The sequence below is a fragment of the Pseudopipra pipra genome, chromosome 5 (genome assembly GCF_036250125.1).
Source record: "Pseudopipra pipra isolate bDixPip1 chromosome 5, bDixPip1.hap1, whole genome shotgun sequence".
In the NCBI taxonomy this organism is placed as follows: domain Eukaryota; kingdom Metazoa; phylum Chordata; class Aves; order Passeriformes; family Pipridae; genus Pseudopipra; species Pseudopipra pipra.
In genome coordinates, this window is record NC_087553.1 from 69,954,141 (window position 1) to 69,967,894 (window position 13,754).

At 41.7% G+C, this 13,754-nt stretch overlaps 1 protein-coding gene and 1 long non-coding RNA gene across 16 annotated transcripts in view; both read right to left on the reverse strand.

Moving 5' to 3' along the window:
* Positions 1-13,754, reverse strand: part of LOC135415034 (uncharacterized) — a 621,260-nt gene that overhangs the window by 275,538 nt on the left and 331,968 nt on the right. The gene's annotated exons all lie outside the window — the stretch shown is intronic.
* CELF2 (CUGBP Elav-like family member 2) overlaps positions 1-13,754 on the reverse strand; it is a 558,920-nt gene that overhangs the window by 100,995 nt on the left and 444,171 nt on the right. For all 15 annotated transcript variants that reach the window (XM_064656529.1, XM_064656521.1, XM_064656523.1 and 12 more), the window contains one exon: positions 812-894. In XM_064656529.1, the coding sequence (XP_064512599.1) occupies positions 812-894 (83 nt within the window). The remainder of the gene's footprint in view (positions 1-811; positions 895-13,754) is intronic.

A 13,754-nucleotide genomic window follows, 5' to 3' on the forward strand; every position in this document is an offset into this window, starting at 1 on the left:
AACATTTCTCCTACATCAAGAGGGAATAAACCTCCATCCTTTATCTTTTTTTCTTTTCTATCCTCAAAATATTTGGCTGTGTTCAGCAGGAAAAAATGAAAAGTGTGGAACAAGAAAATTTCAGAGTTAAGACATGCAATTACCAGTGATATACTTCTCTCTAGCCCTGCAATTTAAATATAAACTACCATAGGAAAACGCAAGGAACACTTTGTACAACACAATCATGACTGTTTTGAGTGCTGGTGTGAGTTATCAGTGGGAGCAGGTGGTGAGGAGAGGTGGTGGCAGGGAACAGGATGACACTGTGCAAGCAGCAATGTGGCACCACGCTCTACAACATCCTGAGATGGGCAGCCACCACACCGATGCTTTCAAGTTGCTTAGAAACCATGTGAATAAAGGCTGCATTTAACAAAGCTGGCTGTTTCTTGTCTTTTGCTCCTCTCTCCCTTTTGAAACTTGAAGTCCTGTTGGCATAGTGTTTTTCTGCCGTATTTTTCCTCCTCTCTCTCCCTCCCTCCCCCTTAAATAAAAAAAAATTAGAAATGAATCTACATTGCACTTTGGTCACTGCCTTTAGTCAGCAGGTATCAGCACTATTTCCAGCCAAGGGACTTTCTACAGAAGAGCAGCTGCCCGTGGAAATGATGCCATTGCTACAGGACTGGCACTGGTACAGGACAGACCATCAGGTTTGCCACCCTCCTTGCAGAGATCAAGGTCATTTGGGGCACCAAGCAGGACCGAGAGTAAAAGGGCTATTTTTCTGGCAGTAAAATAATTAGGATCAAAAAATAAATGTACTCACCCCAGGTAAAGTTTTAATATTGTGCAGTGCATTCTGTGCCTCAAGAGCAGCTTTTCTTGTATAAAATGTTACGAAACAACAACCTATAGAGAGAAATGAAAAGCTTTCAGAAATTAGTGAGTACGATTTGTAAGAGTACAATAGGCAGGGAGAAAAAACAGTGGTTGAACAACACAATATGAAAGCTGGAAATGTGAATTATCCCGAGGCTGCCTGAATGACATGAATAAAAGAAAGCCTGTTTGGTTTAAAATAAAAAGTCCCCTCCTGTGCATTGCATCTATAGCACACCTACATTGTTAGTGAACTGTAATCACTTAGAAATTGTTAACCAAAATCCAATTGGCTTTGTACAGTGTAAATAAGGTTATATTTTTCTGAAGGCTCCCCATTATACTTTGAATATAAGCAACATGGCAAGCTCAAGCAGCAGGAATTCATTGTTGCATCCCAGGCAGAAAATCAGGTTAAAGCAGGACCTTATTTAAAGGGCCTTACATAAAAGAGCTAAGGTTGGTTCCCCTCCTTTTTGAAACCAGGCAGGACCGGAGGTAGGACACTCATCTCAGTTGCAAGAATGAAAAATAAGCTACAGGAGAATTCACCATGGTGGGATAATGGAGGCTGCTGATGGTTGACAGTGTAAAGGGAGGCTCTGCTCACCCTGTATCTGCCTAATCTTCAGTAAAGAGGGTGGGTTTAGTTGCCTTAATCCTGTGGTTTTCCTTTTGACAGCACGGTACAACTGGGTGGTCTGTGGGACGGGTTGCTGCCACTTTCTCCACTGCAAACATGTCAAGTAGCTTTTGCTGCAACACACACAACCCAGGCAGCTCAACAGCACCCCCAGGGCGAGGTCAGGGCTCACAGGTAGATCCCCAAGGGAAAGAGCTATAATGCGACAGGCGTGGGACAAACAAGGACCAGGATTTGCCTCACTGCAATCTGTAATGTCCCAGCCCTAATCCTGGGCGTGCACAGGGTTCATGCAGAGAACTTACAGAGGGAGGTCCTTGTTGCCAGTGAGATGTTCAACACAACATCTCAGCTTGTGACTTCAGCTTTATTTTCAGCGGGAGGGAAACCACTTTGAGAGCACCACTTGCCACACTTATGTCCATAACACAAGATTGCAGGTACAGACATAAGGAGAATTCATGCTGGGAAAGCTCCCATCTAGCACAGTAAATGCAGGAATACCCTTAGGGAATAATTGGTTGCTACTCTATCCACAGGGGAAATACGGCGGGGCTGAATCCAGCCCTTGTCCCACGGATATGGGCAGTCCCTGCTTTGGAACCGCAGTAAGGAGAGAACCCAAAGCTCCTATAGAGCTTGTGGATGAAGATGTGGTGTTTGGTGACCCAGCTACTATGGGGAGAGGGAAAACATGCTGGGGAATGCCGGCTTGGAGGCAGAAGTGGCTCCTGAAGTAAAAACCAACTTTGCATCGCACAAGATGATGCAGGTTTTACTGATGAATCAGAAAGCAACCCTGTTCTCTTAAGCACAGTCAGAGGTTTGTTACAACTCCAGAGAAATGTCAAAACCAATCAGTAAATAAAAGAAACCTGGGCTCACGAGCCTTGGTATTCCCTTGGAGCATGACACAGATAAAATAATCTGTGCTTTAGGCAGTGAGCAAAGATGATGTTTGCATCAGCTCCCTTATGTTGGCCAAGGTGAAGCATCCCAGCCCATCTGACATGCCCACTTGTGCTCAGCCATGCAGCATCCTCATAATGGCAAAGGAGACAAGGAGAGGGCATGCACAGCAGAGAGCAGAACACAGCAAACATTGTAAGTGACTGTGTAGAGGTGGTCCTTGGATGGAAGGGCTGAATCCAGAATGGCCCCTCTGCTGTCTCTTGCTTGGCTCAATCCCTGCATGGCACTGGGAATCCTCCCTCCAGCTCTGCAGCCAGACCAGCAACAATCATTACCTCCATAACAAGCAAAGGTGACCATGTATTCCCAGCAGGAATACAGCAAGTTTATCCCTGACACAGAAAATCACTTGCAGGCACTACAACACATGGGCAGGCAGGTAATGCAGACATAACACAGCTGAGAGAAACATTTTTCATACTGCCAACAGCTTCTTTAAAATTTCACACTTTATGATGGAGATGGTTTAATAATTATTTCAGTAAGTGGAACACTGTTCTCAGTGGCACAAACAGCCACAGCCTGTTTGTGCTTCTTGTGAGTGTTTGTAAACCTTTTATTTCACTGGAAAATTCTGAAAATTTGAATTATTTTTCTCCAGAATGAAAACAGGAAAAATAGAAAAATAGGAAACAAATCCGAGTTTGTGACATTTAATAGTGCAACTTTGAGACAACACTGCAGCATTTTTCTATCCTGCTAGCTAGTCCCAAAGCCTATCTTCTATTATTTCTTCATTTATTAGATTTTTAATATATAGCTTTTTAACCAGGAGAGAGAATTCAGAGGGGAAAATATCAAGCTGTAATCACAAGTTTGCAATTGCCATGTCCTTTTCCATGGGCCCGAAGAGTTTCATTTTAGATTTCAGCTCTGTGGGTTCATTCTGATAAGGAGAAGTTTGAAATCTATTGGTTTATCATTCTTGGCACTACTTGAAAGAACTGCACTTGAAAGATGAATATGCTGTGAAATACCCTTTAACTGGTCATTTTTGGGAAGTAATAGCTCAGGATAGAAAAATGTGTCTGTGAATGAGGGCTGGAAGAAAACAGTAGCTTAATGGGAAATATGCAGGTGTTTCAGGCAGGTTATCGGACCTTGACAAAAATGAAGACTTCTAAGCTCACAGACTGACACTTCTGAAAACGCACATGGATAAAAATTTTTCTCTGGACACATTTGGCTTGTAACTTCTTAAAAAAAACCAAACCCACAACAAGACCCAGTTTACTGTGGTTTGAGGAGAGCATGGACACCTTATTGTGGACACCTGAATCTGCTGCAGAGGTCAGGGCTGGACTCGAAAATAAGAAAACACAGAAGAACAGAAAAGGCAACAGAGCATGTGGTCCCCAAAGAAATGCTATCTCTCAGCCTATGGACTTTCCAGAGTTTCTTGCTGCCATGTTATGTAAACTGCATTGAAGATACCTTCAGTGTAAAATCTCTTTGGCTCAGTACATAAGAGAAAGTACCAAATTCAGTCTTTTCTGAAGAAATATTGGAAGGGAAGATACCTGTGTAAAAGGATATGGCTAATCTGTGCTTTAGGACTAGTAGCTGTCCCCTGCTGAAAGACCTTCCTCCCTCCATTTTCCCAAAGTAAACGTAATATTGCCAAAGACAAACAAATGGCCCAACTGGAAAAGAAAAAGTACGTTTCCTACTGAAAGAAAAACAAAAAACCGCAACCCTCCCCTCTCCAGCCTCCTGCACACATAATCTTGGCTTCATCACCAACAAACTCGACAGCAGCTTGAACCACAATGAGGCTTTTCTGACACCCAAATAACTCAAAGCCTGGCAGTGATAACCTTCTCCCCTCCTAGTCAGGGCAACTTAAAATGTGAATTGGTTTGTGGACATGGTTCTGCCAATCCTCAGCAGCCTGAAATACAGCCCAGTTTAACTCCACGTGGGTTAGTGTATTCTTGCCCAAAGGCACGGGAGCTTGTGCTGCCAGTCAGTGCCTCCAAAGCAGCAAATCTCCTGCGCTCTGCTAAGCTGGTTGTGCTCTACTTGGAACAGTATTTACTACAGCGTAAGACATTTCTTCTTTGTACCTTGAAAAAAATACTGAATGAATCATGCAGATCCCTACAGTCCCTTAAGGACATCGGCAACAACTTCATGGCTATCCTGCCAGATGCTTGAACAGACTGAATAAAACCTGCCACTCCGTGCTGCTCAGCATCTAATGGCAACAAATGGGATGCCTGAGAAACAACAGCAGAAAACAGCTCTACTTCTCAAGGCATCTGACAAGCAAACACTTCAGTGTGGACACTACAATGCTCAACTTCAACACCTCATAAAAAAAAAAAGGGAAAAGATCTTTTATTTCAGCTTGTTTTTTTTCTCTCTCTCTCTTCCCGCCCTCCCCACCCCCCCTTTTTTCTTTTTTTCAAAGGAAATTTAGTGCCAGAAAAAGACCTCAAGGTCCCAGCATTGGGAGAGAGTTGACACATTCAATTCTCCATGACACATTCAATTCACAAGCCCTTGCTCAGCCTGCCAAAGGCACCAATTAGCACCAGTGGTGGTGATTTTTTTTTATTTAATTTCCACAGAAACCTGTTTAGCAAGACAGTGACACGGGCAAAACACCTTGTGTATAGCTAGAAACAGCTTTATGTGAGTCACCGTCAAAGATGGCAGCGACAGATTACAGGGGGACCATGAAGCCACAGGTTCACTAAAGCAGTCATTTAGGAGTTAGGGAGGGGAGAAAGAAGAGCAAGTGGTGAGGGCTCTCACACCACTGCAGCCATGAATTTCTGCTGACAGAGAACCTGGGTTTTTGGAGGACACATGTGTGCATTGTGGAATTATGACAAATCGCAGTTTTCACCATGAAACTTCAAAAAAAGCCGTTCCTCCTGTAAGCAAGAGGGATTTTTTCAAACAGCTGTTAGTGACCTTATGCAATGGGACTTCTCCTCCCGTGTGACTTCTGCTCTATGGCCCACATTTACCTCCCAGCAGAGCAGTCATGTCTTTGTTAGGCTGTAAGATACAGCTGTGTGACATCGCTAGGAGCTCCGCCATGTCATTATTTTTATCACTTTCTCACAATTCAAACACAGACTAATTACTCCATGAGAGCTGTTTACATTTCTAATTTTGAACAACTAACAAAGGGAAGCTCTCCTCCACTCGGAGATGTGGCTTACACGGTCCTCATTGGCATTTAACGGCACTGGGATCTGTGTAAGAGGCTTAATCTCTCAGCCAGGATTTCATGCTTGAATGAATACAGCAACCTCCATCTTGCTTCGGGTGTGAAAAAGTCTCTCACAGCTCTATAAACTGACTATACAATTCCTAAGTTAAAGTTACCAGGAATTACACACATGCATCAACACGAGAAAATAACCCTTCGATGTGGACAGGAATTAAAACACATTGTTCTACAAGATGCTCTGAGGTTTTAATTTGCTTGAAGAAAAATATTCTGCAGTTTCTCTGGCCTGAAAATTTAACTTTTGGGAATTAAAAGAGAAAAGAGACAGGAGGAAAAACCCCCTCATATTTGTTGGTCTGATTTATTAGTTTCTATAGTTTTCAACTGTCAAAATTTGTCAGTTTGGATCTCTCTGCATTGTGCATATTATCACCTGCTGCCAGTATCTGAACCCTAACCATGGGGTATAGAAATACAAGAGCTTATCAGGGAGCCTGCAAAGCCTGCAACAACTTAAAAGTATGAAATTTGCTTTACCTTCTAGACTAATAAAATAAACACTTCAAAACAGCTATAATGATTATCTGATGATTGAACTCTGTATTCTTTTAGCAAGTAATGGAATCCTGGCAGACAAATTCAATTCAAAATACATTCACATTCAGGACATCAACAAAGTCATCATGTTGTGAATTGAAAATTCTTTTAAAGGCTGCGTTTGAATTCTAAGGGGCTGACAGATCAAGGGACTGAAGGCCCTGGAAGGCTAAATGAGTGAAGTCCCGCTATGTTTCTTTCTTTCTGTGAATGAAGCTCACTTTTGTGTGTGCATTTGCAAGCAGAACAGGTGCTGGCTTCATACAAGCCTGGAATCTCAATGGGGACAGTAGCTTCTTGTCAATCCAGTAGAGTTCAAGCTAGTTTAAGTTAAGGAGGATTTCTTTTTCTTGTTATTTTTTTTCCCCTCCAAATGTTCCTCTCCAGATTTCCACATTCGCTCCTCCACCACCAAAAGTTAAACATTAACACCACTCTGTAAATCACAAACAGCTGCCTGAACAGTGTGATTTGGAACCAAACCCACCACGACCTGTAATGTCATTTTCCAAAAGACAGTGAAGACATTAAAAATTCTTTTCCACTAAAGCCACTGAGAAGACCTATTGCAACAAGGAGTTCAGGTGCATGGTTGGGCAATGAGATTTTTCACATTTGTTACATTTGGTGCAGTGCAATGGGAGCCTTGCCTGGCAGTTTTTCTGTGTTACAGTTAGTGTGCAACTAGCTAACCTCCATCGAAGACACCACTCTAGTATTAGAAGAGGTGTTTCAAGTATTAAGAGATTTTTGTTGGCGGATTCCATAAAAAAACCAGAGAAAAACGTGAACTGCCTGAATAGCAAATACAGCCATTTCTGACAAAGGATTCCAGAAATAAAAATCCAACTGTTTTTAAAATTCTGCTGAACAGAAAAAGACAGGGATGCATTTTGATTCCTACCTGCACCATCCTCATGCCCTATTGTATATGGAGTCACTGGAGAGCACAATGGCAACGATTCTCTCCCGAAGCAATCCCTGACAGAATTGCCGAATACTGCAGAAATCAACCTTTAATGATGCCACCTCCCAATTAGCTCAGGTTTGCTAATAGTTTGATATAATTGGCACCCTGATGGAAACCGTATTACCAGTCCTGTCACCAGCCAGGAAACCTCATTGCCACTCTAATGACAGCACATATTATAGCAGTGCCACTTCTAATATTAATACATTAGCTGAATGTAGGCAGGGACTCACATGTGAGAAGGATTCACAACTGGGACGTGCCAAATTCCACCCCATGCTCTGTTTTCCCTCCTGCCTGTAAAATGCAGGGTGGCAGTGCCCCAGCCCCAGACTGCCCCCGTTGCCCCACTGGCATCGAAGCCCAAATGCTCCATGCTGGTAACAGCCCTGTAAATGGCCAGTGAAAAATGATCCCATGGAGCTCAATTTTTTCTCTCCATGCCTTGCAAGTTATGACGGCCTTTCTGTTAATTGGCCACAAGTCCTACTTTGCTGTCAGCCTTCAGCTGCACCGGGGAGCTCTTTTGGAGGAGTCGCACTCTGTCATTCCCGTACCCTTGTGAATACAAATGCTCTCTATAAATGTCCTCTGCCTACAAAATGGAAGTGTTTTTTTTTTTCTTTTTTTTTTTTTTTTTTTTTTTTTGACCTAGATTAGATCTGCTGCATTTTCAAGCCTTTTGGGAAAGCGACTAAGAACTAATATGCACCGGTTAGTGTGCCACAACACTTCCCTACCCATTATTATGTAAATTTTTACTAAAGTGTGACACAGATAGAAAAGATATCAAGGGCAAAATTGCCAGAATCTACTTTTCTTGCTCTCTGAAATAAGCCACTTATATTAAACTGTTTTAAATGGCTAATAGCTGTACATGTATCTGAAGAATTTCAATGTACGTTTTTTCATATAGGACAATGGCAGCTTTTGCAAATTCCTGAGTTCTCCTGCTGACTGTGTAATAAATGGAAAGCGAATGGCCAGAATTCTGGTACTCTCTGCTTTACTTCTGAAGGAAGGGGCCAACTTCCACATCTGCAGCTTGGCAATAATCATATGATACTTGCACTAGATGGTGATAAAGGAGGAAAAAAAAAGTAAATGCAGAATTAGATTCTATACATGGTGGCAGGGTAAATAAATACGCATAAATCAGGTTTACAGCATCAAGGCAATTTTATGTCATTACTAACTAATCTGTCCCTAAAGAAACCGTCACTGTGTGATGAGATGGAAGCTGAGCTTTATTGGTCTAGGCTGACTAGTGGATGAGAGACATTCCAAGACAAATTCAGAAAATGCTGTGAAGATAGAGCTGAGCAGTCGGTGCCATTGGACCTGCACATCAGCACTGCATCAACACCCTGATCTGCAGGTTGATGGAAACACCACTGGCCTGGCCTGGCCTGAGACGTTCCTCCTTTGCCAGCCCCTCCAACCACTCACCCCCAGTGTAAATCCCTAGGGAGAGTCACTGCTTTCCCAGCCCTGTGAGATGAATGGCTGTCAGTCAACCAACACCAGTGAGAAAATCAAAGCGGCTGCTCAGTGCCTCTTGTTGAGTCCAGGTTTGGTCCGTTCCCATTTCTAGATCTCAGGGGTGGAGAATAATTGGGATCTTATACATCAGTCCATACGGCTTACAAAAAAACCTGCTTGTCAGAGCTTTTGGAAAAGAAATTCTCAAGTAAGTAGCACAGCAGGGGGAGAGGGTGGGGACATGGCATTCCAGCCTTTAGCTCTGTGAGGGGTCTCCCATGGGAAGTCACTGCACTTCCCACTTGTAAAATATAGAAAAGAATATATGCAAAATACAAGAGATTTTTTTTTTATTTTGGGACATAGTTTTATACCTGGCCTGTCACTAGATATATACATCATATCACAACAAAATCTTGACACTGGGGAGACATCTAAGTAAAACTACAAAAAATGAAAATACAAAACCCTACTTATTTCTTGTGCTGCCTGCTCCTCCTTTCCTCTTTACCTTTTCTTTTCTTCTTTCCCTTCTTTTTCTTCCTGTTCTTGCATTAATTCTCCTTAATCTTTAATTCACTTTCTTGTTCCCTCACACAAAATTCTTACTCTTTGCTTCCTAGCAGATGGTCATTGTTTCCCTTTTCCTTGGCCAGGTAACGATTACTGATTTGAGTTTCCTGGCTTTAAAGTGAATTAACATGCCCTCTGTGCAAGTTAACCCCTAAATTTGACCATCTGCTAATTATATATTTGGATGTAGTAGAGAAAGAGGGCTCAGAGAACAGATGCTAAAAAAAAAATGGAAACACAAAATTAAGATGTCCTCCCTTATTAATCCATTCTTACAGCAGAAAACTGCTGTGACACTCTATTTCAATTCAAAAAGACTCTACAAAGATCATGTTTACATAAATTAACATAGGCAGGGACACATCTTTCCCTAATGACATTTCAAAAGCCCTATGGTCTCCAACTCTGGCATTCACTAGCAGCAAATCAAACTTCCCAGCACATATATCTTATAGTCCTGGATTTCCTTCTATTTCTTCTTTCACTTGAATGCTTGACAAAGATCACTGAAGACTGGCTTTTCCTGATAAGACTACCAGATCACTGCTCTGATGAAACCTCTAATTGCGCTGTGACTCCTGAGAAGCCACTCAAGTCCTAGTTCAAATAGGAGGCAACTCTGCAGTGAAAAATACTCACAATAGAATAGCTTTACCACAAAATTATCCCTTCAAAATCCTCAAATTTTTGAGAGTTAATTGTGATTTATAAACTTTCACTGTCACTATGAAAAACCTGTGTTCTGTATTGCAAATTATTTTCACCGGTTAAATGCCAATGGCATCCTGGGCTGCATCAGGCAGAGCACTGCCAGCAGGTCAATGGAGGTGATCCTTGCCCTCTGCTGAGACATATCTGGGGGGCTGGATCTTTTTCTGGGCTCCCCAGCAGAGGGATGTGGACATACTGGAGGATGTCCAGTGAACAGCCACGAAGATGAGGAAGAGGCTGGAGCATCTCTCATATGAAGAGAGACTGAGGGAGCTAGGACTGCTCACTCTGGAGAAGAAAACGCTCAGGGGGATATTATCAGTGTCTAAAAATGCCTGATGGAGAGGAAGTAAAGAAAATAGAGGTTTCTCAGTGGTGCTCAATGACAGGACAAGAGGCCATGGCCGCAAATTAAAATACAGGAAATTCAACTTAAAAATAAGGAAAAACATTTTTATTTTAACGGTGATCAAATGCTGGCATGGTTTGCCCATGCAGGTTTGTGGGCTCTCCATCCCTGTAGATATTAAAATCCTGCCTGGACACAGCCCTGAGAAACCTGGTGCAGGTGATCCTGCTTTGAGCAGGGGTTGGATAGGATGAATCCCAGAGGTTCCTTCTAACCTCAGCCAGCCTGTGATTCTGTGAAATGGCAATGAAGGAATTTAAGTAGCCTCTCCATGACATCCCTGCTAACATAGCTTAACTTTCACAGAAATATATTGCAAGCTTATTTAACTTTAGCAGACAACATCAGTTAAATTACTGTTTTATTGTTGTACTCATCAGTTGGGAACCAGCTCTCACTCACTAACAAATTTCACACACAAGATGAGTTTTTCGTAGCAGGAACACAGGAGTTAATTTTTTTTTCTTTTTTAAAGAAACAGAATCAGAGATCTTATAGCACCTTCTAGTACATAAAGGAGGCCTGGAGATGGCTGGAGAGGGACTTTGACAAGGGCCTGTAGTGATGGGAAAAGGGGGAATGGCTTCAAACTGAAAGAGGGCAGGTTTCTGTCAGGTATTAGGAAAAAATTCTTCCCTGCGAGGGTGGTGAGGCACTGGCACAGGTTGCCCAGAGAAGCTGTGGATGCCCCATCTCTGGAAGTGTTTAAGGCCAGGTTGGATGGGGCTTTGAGCAACCTGGTCTAGTGGAAGGTGCCCCTGCCCCTGGCAGGCAGGTGGAACTGGATGATCTTTAAGGTCCCTTCCAACCCAAACCATTCTATGATTCAATGGTGATTCCAGGAACATTCCAGCATGTTCCTTGTTGCCACAGGCACACAAGACAACAAAAATGTCTTGTGTTACACCTTGTTTTTAAAAAGATATCAACATATTTATGAGTTCATGATAACATGATGTATTTTATAAGTTACAGTTTATCCAGTCTTGTTGTATCTGACATGAAGTTTTGTTTAAATCCCTCTGACAGCTCTAAACTTTTGAGCTTGTGTCTTCTAAGGACAGCATAGGAAAGGCCAGAACTAGCAGTACAAAGAGACAAAAGAGGAAGAGGTCCAGAGAGTAGGAGTTATAAAAGAAGGCACAAGAGTGGAACGATTGCTGTTGCTGACACTTAACTCATTTAAAAAACAATAACAAAACCCCAACCCTAGCTTTTACCCAGACATTTGGTAAGAACATGGCATATTGGGTGGTTTCAACATTTAACTGGATTTGGAAGAGGTGAATATTATTTTTGCAAAACAATCTAAAATCTGACCTTGGATCACTCATTTCTAGGAATAGAGTGTTAAAGTTCTTCTGAAAATAATGTTCAATGCCCATCTGAATCTTTCACTGCCTAAATGCTTTTGAACAATTTGGCCTTTCATCTCCCTATGCCCTAGCTTTTCCCTGTAAAATAGAAAGAATAAAATGTTCTGAGCTCAAAGGAATACTCTGAAGAAATCATGAAAAAAAATAAAAATTGAGGTAAAAAGACACTGCAATTGTAGTGATGTGAGTAACAGCAGAGCAATCCTTGCCAGCATTGTTTCCATCTACCTCACTACAGTCTGGCATGCTTGCTCCAAAAGTTAGCTTATAGGAAATGGAAGAAATCAATACAAGGCATTTGAGATGGCTTAAGGGATGCTTAAGTAGCGTGGGGAGAAATTCTAGGTTAAATATTGCCTCAAAGTGCCCTGAACTTGAATCAACAGATACTTATTTCCCCCAACAGCCCCAAACCCTGTATTTTGCCACCTAATCAGAGGCTCCATTCTCTGCCAGTGGAAGAACTGACAAAACCTCCACTCGTAGTTGTGCTTTGCTACAACATACACACTATTTTCATGGAGCTAATTTTCAACTATTTGACTTGTTTTTTCTTAGAAATACTTTTCCCCATCTTTAAAACTTGCGTCTAAATCCATTGTCTGAATCCCTCTGCCCAAGATGCAGTCAAACACTTTCAACTCTTTCTTGACTTCAACATCATGAACCTTTACACATCTCATATTGATTTCCAGGCATTCACAGCTTCACTCTCACAGGGTCACAGCACATGTCAAATCTTTCCTACACTCTGTACACCTTCAAGCAGTGTTTCATCTAAGGAGCTTCGCTTTCCTTGAACTTGTTAGCAGTGACACACTTGTTCCCCAATTAAGCTTTCTTTATAATAATAATAAAAAAAGAAATTCAGGAAATTCCTGGCAACTTTTCTATCTTTCTAGTTGGTTGAAACAATTTTATGCAGATGAAGATGCAACTCCACAGAGCCTTTGAACTTTAAGCATCATCTTTACTGGGCTTTGAACTCTCAACAGGGCCCGTGATCTTTCAAAGCAATGTACTCTGCTGTGGAAACTTCAAACAAGAGGGAAAAAGGCATGGTTAGAAAAAAATGCAAAAGATGGGCTTTTTTAAATGCTTGATGCTCCTGGAAATAAATAAAAAAACCCAACTGAGTGGTATCTGAAGAAGTGTATTCGGCACTCAAGTGTTTCCCTAATTAATTGTTTAGATGAGTGCTAAAATAAATGCAGCAGCAGCAAAGATAAACAAACCACTTTAGTAATAAAGCCATATATTTGTGCAGACACACAAAAATAAATGGCAGCACTTAATGAGCACAAGCAATGAGAATGAAGAACACACTTTGTGTGGGGGATCCATGCTCAGAAAGCTCAAGCTCAAAGACATTTGAGAGGTATCTCACAACCACCTCCCAACCTGCCCCACGTTCGCCGCTTGCACGGCAACTTGTTTTGCACAGACTAACAGTGTAAAAACACAAAGTGCCCTGATAAAGAATTACAGCTCCTGTTTCACCTTGCCTGGGCAGCCTCACCAGAGAAAGGAAAATATCTACGGTAAGAGATTGTTATGCTAGTTAATTATTATTCTTCTTTATTTTTGTCTGATGATTAACTAACGTAAAATCAATGAAGGGAGATACAGAACAGATGTGTAACACCTGTACTTCCGAAATGAGAGCAAAAAGTTACGGTGATTCATACAGTCTTTTCCTTCTGAGTGGAAAATGAGCTAGTAAAGTAAAAATACTGGGGGAAAGTGTTATCTTGGATATCTAGGAAAGCAGTTTTAATAGAACTGTAAAACTGTTAAAGGCAGGAACATTCAGCTATGCTCCTCTGCCAGGAAGGACTGCATTATGCTTCCACATGTAATTCTTCCAGTGTTTTATCTTGCTATCCGTAGATTTCTCAGAATCAGACTTCCCATAATTTCTCCAGGAAACTATTTTGCAATCTCACAAAAATTAATTTTAAATACACTTT